At 47.9% G+C, this 8824-nt stretch overlaps 1 protein-coding gene and 1 long non-coding RNA gene across 7 annotated transcripts in view; one reads left to right on the forward strand and one right to left on the reverse strand.

The window, feature by feature from the left end:
* Spata13 (spermatogenesis associated 13) overlaps positions 1 to 8824 on the forward strand; it is a 134930-nt gene that overhangs the window by 114304 nt on the left and 11802 nt on the right. For all 6 annotated transcript variants that reach the window (XM_031361626.1, XM_031361627.1, XM_031361628.1 and 3 more), the window contains 5 exons: positions 1084 to 1220; positions 2448 to 2627; positions 2965 to 3150; positions 5742 to 5921; positions 7932 to 8164. In XM_031361626.1, coding sequence (XP_031217486.1) covers positions 1084 to 1220; positions 2448 to 2627; positions 2965 to 3150; positions 5742 to 5921; positions 7932 to 8164 — 916 coding nt within the window. The remainder of the gene's footprint in view (positions 1 to 1083; positions 1221 to 2447; positions 2628 to 2964; positions 3151 to 5741; positions 5922 to 7931; positions 8165 to 8824) is intronic.
* The window catches only part of LOC116084559, a 17113-nt gene that overhangs the window by 4769 nt on the left and 3520 nt on the right, over positions 1 to 8824 (reverse strand). The window lies entirely within an intron of this gene.

Below are 8824 nucleotides of genomic sequence, written 5' to 3' on the forward strand. Positions count from 1 at the left end.
TTTGTCAGATTCTTAACAGATTTAACAGTCAGATTCTTAATATATTTATACAAGTGGCAGGTTAGTTCATTATATAGAGTTTATTTGCACTTTTGACTCATATACAACAAGGCTTATAAGTTCAGCTTTAGCTTTCATTCATATTTTTTAGCTTTTGAACAAAATTCTCACATTTAAAGCAGCATCCAGTTTGCTCTAGGAGTCTGTGGTGATTATGGGGAAAGATGGGGTCAAGAGGTTATGGGGGTGGGACGGTGTCCATTCCAGTGTGTGTGGCATGTAAGGAGGATTCCGTGTGGACAGAGCTTGCCATGATGACCCCTTGAGGTAGAGAAACCCTCCTCTTTGAAACTCATTCTGCTTTGGTAAAGATGCCCACAGTTTCCTGGTGTGCTGCTGAGCACCACTCCTTGTGGGTAGGAGGACTGAGAGGAGGAGTGGCCCATCCCGACCACGTGGAGACCTCCTGACCTCAGCTGTACTGATGTTCCCTCACAGGCTGCAGAGGAATGCTTCAAAAGTGATGGGATTCTCTGACTCTTCACTCGTTCCAATACCAACACATCGCTTGAAAACATTATTCTGCTCCTGCTCCTTTTCCTTTTAAACAAAGTCTTACTTAATAACTTAGGTTGGCCTCTAAGCCATGGCGGTCCTTCTGCCTCAGCCCAGGTTCAGGAGTCATAGCTATGGAACACCCAGATTTGGCTGTTATCTGTATCCTTATATCCACTCTGGCGTGGATTTCCTACTAAGTCATAAATAATTCCCTCTCCCTTGACTCACACAATAACACTGTAGACAGTATCTGAAATGTTCTACTTACCTCTCGGTGAGATTGGAAAATAACCATTTGCCTGAGGAGTGTTACCACTTGTTTTGCCATATAAATTGGTGGTAGTGGTGGTTGTTAGCATAGCTGTGTCCTGTTCTGTAACCCTGGCTGGTCTGGATCTCATTGTGTAACCCATGTTGGCCTCAGATCTGCTGGGATCCCCCTCCCTCTGCCTCCTGAGTCCTGAGATGACAGATCTGAGCTACCATGCCCATGTAAACATGCTCTCTCTGGCTTTTCCCCTGCAGTCTCTTCAGATGGCGGTGCGGAGTCTTCGGCCTTAGTGGATGATAATGGCAGTGAGGAAGATTTCAGCTATGAGGAGCTCTGCCAGGCCAACCCTCGATACCTCCAGCCAGGCGGGGAGCAGCTGGCCATCAATGAGGTACTCATCCCACATGTGCCAGATCCTCGGTTCTCACGGCTGCGGCTTTCTAGTTAGTTCTTACCTAGCATATCCTGAAGCCTGGGACTCTGCTAGCTGGGTTTCAACACTAAGATTTCTATTACTTTCCAGGGACATGTCTGTAACTGAGCTTTGCAGGTTTCTGACAGTTGTCCCCATAAGTGCTTAGCTAAGCAGGCTAACTGGTCTTCAGGGCTGGCTTTTCAACTGTTGAAATGTATTGGTAGTACCAACACTTCAGAGGCAGGGAGAAGTCTGAGTTTGAGGCTAGCCTGATCTACAGAGTGTAGTCCAGGATAGCCAGGAAAATGTAGACAAACCTGTCTCCAAAAACACCCAGCTCTGCGTTATCCCCTTTTGTTTGGAACTTTCTGGAAGGCATCTCCACACCTTGACACTCTGGAGTGGAGCATGCAGAGCATGACCTCACCACGGTGCCCACTTCACCACTGTGCAGCTCTGACGTATAGTGTGGTGGCTCAGAAGGCATTTGTGAAGCAATGATTCCAACTGAGTTTGTTAGGTAACTAGTCTCCAGCTTCCTTCCTTGGGCCAGCTTTCTGACTTTTTCCACGGCATGAAAGCTACATGCCTGTGCTGGTTTGGATCATTTTTTTGGATTAGTCGTGTGGAAGAACCATTCAGTTCTCCTTCTCTTACAGTAAGTGCTCAGGGACTTAGGTGACACTTGGCATCTCATCATGTGATGCACTTCCGGTTAGATGAGCTCTTAGGGGTGGGTGTCCTGGGCTCCGCTAGAAAAGGCCGAGTAAGCACAATGCTCGGTGACTAGGTATAGTGAATGCGTGCTGGGTTTATGATGGTTTTGGTTTAGATGACTTAGCATGATGTGACTCCATTGTGAGCCAAGAGGTGCCTGCACAGCCCAGACTAGCCTTGGACTTGTGAGCCCCCGCCTCAAACTCCTCCTACATGGCAGGATGACAGATATGTATTACCACATCCAGCATGTATACACACCTTTTTAAAGTTGCCCTGAGTGGCCCCTTAAGGGCAGGTCACAGACACCTACCTAATACAGTTTTCCTCCATTGATTTCATACAGCCAGTTTACCTAGATAGCACTAGTTCCTGCAGGCCGAGTAGGACGCCTCAGTCACCCTTCCAAAGCATACTGAGCATGTGGCTCCTTTTCATCCGCCAACTTTGCTGGAAACTGAACATACTCTCCTGTCTCCACTCCAGCTCATCAGCGATGGCAGCGTGGTCTGTGCAGAAGCACTGTGGGACCATGTGACCATGGACGACCAGGAACTGGGCTTCAAGGCTGGGGATGTCATCCAGGTCCTGGAAGCCTCTCACAAGGACTGGTGGTGGGGCCGGAACGAAGACAAAGAGGCCTGGTTCCCTGCAAGCTTTGTTAGGGTAAGTGCGGCCCTCTGAGCTGTCCAGGGGGTGTTCATGGGCAGGGGATTACAGCAGAGTTTCAGCAGATCTCAGTCTTCACCCAGACTTAGTTCTTCTGTTGTGTTTAATACCACACATAAGCCAGACCTGTAGGAAATAAGGCTGGTCGGAGTAGAAATCTTAATAATCTTAATGGAAGCCAATAAGCTTGGCATTGCTTCTGCCCGTGAACAGGTATCGAGGGCACTGTGATTTGATAACTCGGCACAGAGAGCGGGGGCAGGGAAGTCTCTGCCTTGGTCTTGCTACCACTTCCTCTTCCCTAAGCCACCTGCCTCCTCTGTGTGACCTGCAGCTTCGAGTCAATCAGGAGGAGCTGCCCGAGAGCTGCAGCAGCTCCCATGGGGAGGAGCAGGACGAGGACCCCAGCAAAGCCCGCCACAAGCACCCCGAGAGCCAGCAGCAGATGCGGACCAATGTCATCCAGGAGATCATGAACACCGAGCGAGTGTACATCAAGCACCTCAAGGACATCTGCGAGGTCAGTGCCAGTCAGGGGTCACCACCATCTCTGACCCAGTGCATCTCGTCAGATTCTCAGGCAAGATGCTGGGTTGTTGCCCCACAAGTGAAACTATGATCCTACCTGGTGATGTTGCCATGGTCTTTTCGGTGATCATCAGTAGTCTTTTTACAGCGGGGAGTCGGGGAAAGACAGTGTGTGACTGAGTAGCAATTGCTGGGATTATGGACACTGACTGCCATGCCCAGCTTGCTATTCAATAGTCTCCTGGTTTTGAAGAACTGACCATTCGTGGACACGAGGCTGGAAGGCTGTTTCCTCCCAAGCTGGTTGTCATTTTGTGGATCATGTGAGCTGCGTAGCTCTGGGTGCTGATGGCAGCACTGCTCATTCAGCTGTGAGCACTCAGCGCTAGTGACAGGCTTATGTCAGGACAGCCTGTTCTGGCATGGATGAACTTGGCCTGCCACTGCTCGCCTCTCTGCTACACAAGTGTGTGATCTTTAGAGTCACAGTTTCTGGCTGAGCATTGAGGAGCACGGACTGCCCCGTTTGTTACCCGGCTCAGCTCAGCTCCTCTCAGCATTATCACCGGGCACACATCCTCTTAGTTGCCTGTTGCAGATGAGGGAACTGAGACCTTGAAATCTAGAAGAAGGGTTGGAAGACCATGTGTCCCCCCAAGCTTAGAATCTGCATTGTCTAAGTGTGTGTTCTCTTAAAATTCATACAAGAGTAGAGTGGTTTAGGGGATTGCTGCACATGCATGAGGATGTGAGTTCGGATCCCTAGCATCCATGTATAAGCTGGGCATGGTGGCATGTATCTCTAACTTCAGCACTGGGAGGCAGAGATGGATAGATCCCCTGGCCTCTCTGGTCAACCAATGTATCTAAAACTGTGAGTCCCAGTTAGTGAGACATTCTCTCTCTCCCTGTTTCTGTCTCTGTCTCTGTCTCTGTCTCTGTCTCTGTCTCTCTCTCTCTCTCTCTCTCTCTCTCTCTCTCACACACACACACACACACACACACACACACACACACACACACACACACACACACACAGGTATAGAGGTGATTAAGATTAAGGACACATGTACCTGAACAGGCAAGCCTACCCACACGCTCTTGTACCACACATACATGTTCACATGTTCCACTGCACATATGAAGAAGGCAGTGGCTTGTCTTTTATTCAGTGGTCAGTTCTGTTTAGGCATACAATGCTACTTTTGAGGTAACCGTACTTGCATATGTGGCCTTTCCTTCCTATGCCACCAACTCTGCCAAGCCAGAGCACAGCCCTGAGAATGTGCATAGGGAAGTAGTCATTGGTTAGACCTCTTCGTAGGCACAGGCCTCAGATTAAAGATGTACAGATTCCTGCTATAGAATGACAGCAGGTGATGACGGAGGACTCCATAGCATGGATGTTCTTGGGTCTTTGCAGTGATTTAACAAACCAAAACCACACTGACTGAGGCTATCAACTTGATAGCAAGCCTTCACACACCAACCTCCTTCATCTCCCTGGCCAGAAAAGTTAGAATCTAGAAAGTGTGGCAATATGAAGCCAGACATGACACACATCTGTAAGCCTGGCAGTGGGTAAGTAGAGATTAGTGGATCCCTGGGGCTCTTGGACGAGCCAGCCTCATACACTTGGAGAGTTCCAGGCCAGAGGACTCTATTTCAGACTTAAAGGACACTACCTGAGGAAGGACACCCAAGGTTGTCCTGACTTTCATACAACTATGAACACACACGCACCGTACCCCAACACGAACTAATGTACACACAATATACATGGTGGCAACATGCATTTGTAAACTCTTCTGTTTGAAACTCACTTCTGGAAACTTGGAAACCAGCCATGTGAAACTTTTCACTTTCAGGGCTGGAGAGATGGCTCAACGGTTGAGAGCACTGATTGCTCTTCCGAAGTCCTGAGCTCAATTCCCAGCAGCCACATGGTGGCTCACAACCATCTGTAATGGGATCTGACACCCTCTGCTGGGTGTCTGAGTACGCTACAGTGTACTCGGATACATAGAACAATTAAATCTTTTTTCTTTTTTCTTTTTTTTTGAGACAGGGTTTCTCTGTATAACCCTGGCTGTCCTGGAATTCACTCTGTAGACCAGGCTACCCTCGAACTCAGAAATCCACCTGCCTCTGCCTCTCAAGTGCTGGGATTAAAGGTGTGCGCCACCACTGCCTGGCCAAAAATAATTAAATCTTAAAAGAAAAAAATGAAAGCCTGAAACTCTTCACTTCCATTTTGTTTTTAAAAATACTTATGGTGAATTATAGTTGTAGAAGTATGACTGTCTCATCAGCCCCACAGAAATAAAAATAATTCTCTCTAATTAAAATTCACCCCACCTTGAGAATGGAGCCACACACCTGTCCTCTTAGCACATGGGAGTTTACGTCAGGAGGATTGCAAGTTTGAGACCAGCGTGAGCTACATAGTGAGACACTATCCTAAAATTAAACTAAAATTCAGTCCAGGACTATGACAGTGGGCCAAAACACAAACAGAAACAACAAGCTATACTGTTCAACTGTCTCTAAACAAATAAAACCGCTTGCTTTTGTTCTTTGCAGGGCTATATCCGACAGTGTCGTAAGCACACGGGAATGTTCACCGTTGCACAGCTAGCCACTATTTTTGGAAACATTGAAGACATTTACAAATTCCAAAGAAAGTTTCTGAAAGACCTTGAGAAACAGTACAACAAAGAGGAACCTCACTTGAGTGAAATCGGATCCTGCTTTCTTCAGCACGTACGTCACTGTCATTAATCACATCCTGTCAGACAATAGCGTAGAAAGATGTCTCCACCAAAGAGATTCCAGAGGGTTCTGCCTTGCCTCATGTACTGCCATTAGCTAGATGGGATTTTCTTCCCATGAGAGTGAGTGAACCAAGGTTGCATGCTCTTAGGCAAAATGGCAGCGCCACCTCAGAGTTTCTCTGCTGGTGACATGAGTTCCTGGGACTTACTATTAGATCAACTATAACTGACAATGGAAGGTTTTGGAGAGTTTATTGCTGTGCTTAGAGAATATAGTTCTAGAAGTGCTAATGATGGCAGCAATGTCCCCTCACTTCCTGGGTGCTGGACCTGATGATTTTTCTAGAGGTAGGAGGCTAGAGCTGGAGTAGTGAATAGACCATAAAGTGCTGAGCATGGTGGTCCCTGAGGAATGCAGACAGGAATGGGTCCCTGGGTGTCCAGGCATCTTTGAGACACTGAGGACCTGTGTGACTGGAGTAGCCTGGTCCTGTGGTTGAGCAGCTAGGGAGGAGCTTTCAAGGTGAGCAAAAGCAGACAGGTGAGCGGCCTCAAGCACACAAGAGTCTTAATTGTTGGTCACTGCTATGGTCAAGCCCTGCTGGGTGATGGCCCATGGACAAGGAGAAGGAGACGTGTTAAAAGGGGATTTTTCAAGGGAACTCTGGCAAAGCTAGTTGTACCAACAAAGAAAGAGCAGTAGTCCCTAGTACCTGTATCACAAAGTTAGCTGTTGTGGGAAATATTAAAAAAATGAACCTACCAACTCTCCGCAGTGCCGGGTCATAGGGCTCCCGCAGGGCCATGTCTCCTTATGGTCAGCCAACACATCACAATACCCAGTACCCCTATAGAATCAAGACTCTTAATGCTTAATTAACCAACCAGATATATGTATCACTAATATCACAATTTACAAGGTGCCAGTACAATAATTTCAGAGCCAATTGATAATGATAAAAGCTTTATCCCAATATTTCTAACCTTGTGAAATCATAGCTACTTGTGGCTGGAAAACACCACTCAGGTACACCTCGGCAGCCACAAAGATACACAAGCAGTAGGAGGCTCTCCTCCTGCTTTAAGACATTCTCTCTCTCTCTCTCTCTCTCTCTCTCTCTCTCTCTCTCTCTCTCTCTCTCTCTCTCTCTCTCTCTCTGCCACTCTTAGCTCCGCCTTCCTTTTACCTGTCCAATCACAGGCCGCCCACTGCCCTAATGTGATTGGACAGGGAAAAATCCTGCTATGGTTAGCAGATAGGCTGGGAAATTGCATGCTAGGGAAAGAGGGACTTGTTGGGATGCCCGCTGCATTTATGCTTGGTCAAGCATGCATGGTGAGATGGGGAAAATGGGAAGGAAGGACAGTTGTGAACACATGGCCCAACAACTGGAGCAAGAGAAAAGGTGGTGGCCAGGGATGTAGACTAGCACTCAGTGACAGGGCTTTTAAAGCTAGGTCCACTCAGTCCTGAGGGAAGGATTGGTAGAAAGAGTGTAGCTCTAAACCCAGGAGAGCAGACAGCATGGGAATGGCAGAGCAGCAGTTTGGCTGCCCCTCAGAATGAGACTCCGAGAGAAGGAAAGAGGACAGGGGCCTTTCAGCTGGAGAAGGTGTAACTCGTGGAAACTAGCCCCAAGGGTTGTTAGTTAGGCAGTGTGTCAGCAGCAGGTGGTTCCTCCAAGCCAGAGTTTATCAGTGGAAGGAAGGGGGTGGGGCTGTTGAGCCAAGCCTCAGAGCATTGCTCTGCCCCTCTGCTGTACCAGCTTCAGGCTCAGGAGCTGAGTGAGCACGGTGGTAGAGTACCCTCTACCCACCCTTAAAGAGAGCCCAGTTATCCACCACCCCCAGACCACAAATGATCTCCCTACTCACCAGCCATGAAAGCCAGTGTCGAGCCTGGACTTCCCTTGGGGTCTTGGCCTATCCCCCTTCTCTCCAGGCATGTTTTCACAGTCGGCTCAGAGCCACTGACTGATGAGGTTGCCTTCCCTTCCAGCAAGAGGGCTTTGCCATCTACTCTGAGTACTGCAACAACCACCCAGGCGCCTGTGTGGAGCTGTCGAACCTCATGAAGCACAGCAAGTACCGGCACTTCTTCGAGGCCTGCCGCCTGCTCCAGCAGATGATCGACATCGCTCTGGATGGCTTCCTCCTCACGCCTGTGCAGAAGATCTGCAAATACCCACTGCAGCTGGCTGAGCTGCTCAAGTACACCACACAGGAGCACAGGTAAGCCAGCGACTGCCCAGGGACTGTAAAGCCAAGCGCCAGCCAGCCTGGTGCTCTTGGAATGGCAGGGGACAGACAGGTTGTGGTGGTGGTGGTGGTGGTGGTAATGTGATAGCATTGTTACACTGCCTCTGTGCTTCATGGAAGTTTTCAAATGTTTACAGTGTTTATCACTTTAACAGAGTATATGAAGATACTCTATGACTTCCAGAAATAGAAAAACAAAAGAATTCTTTTGAGACTTTTTTGTTTGTTTTTGGTTTTTTTGGGTGGTTTTTTTTTTTTTTTTTTTTTTCGGTTTGCATTTTTTGTTTGTTTTTCCCAGTCAGAATTTCTCTGTATCACCCTGGCTGTCTTGGAACCCACTATGTAGACCAGGCTAGCTTTGAACTCAGAGATCCACTTGCCTCTGCCACCCAAGTGCTGGGATTCAAGGTGTGTGACGCCACCGCTGCCTTTTTTCCTTCCTTCCCTCTTTCTTTCTTTCTTTCTTTCTTTCTTTCTTTCTTTCTTTCTTTCTTTCTTTCTTTTTTCCTTTCTTTCTTTCTTTCTTTCTGGTTTTTTATTTATTTTATGTATATAAGTACAATATAGCTGTCTTTCAGACACACCAGAAGAGGGCGTCAGATCTCATTACAGATGGTTGTGAGCCACCATGTG

The sequence above is a fragment of the Mastomys coucha genome, unplaced genomic scaffold (assembly GCF_008632895.1).
Source record: "Mastomys coucha isolate ucsf_1 unplaced genomic scaffold, UCSF_Mcou_1 pScaffold9, whole genome shotgun sequence".
Taxonomy (NCBI): domain Eukaryota; kingdom Metazoa; phylum Chordata; class Mammalia; order Rodentia; family Muridae; genus Mastomys; species Mastomys coucha.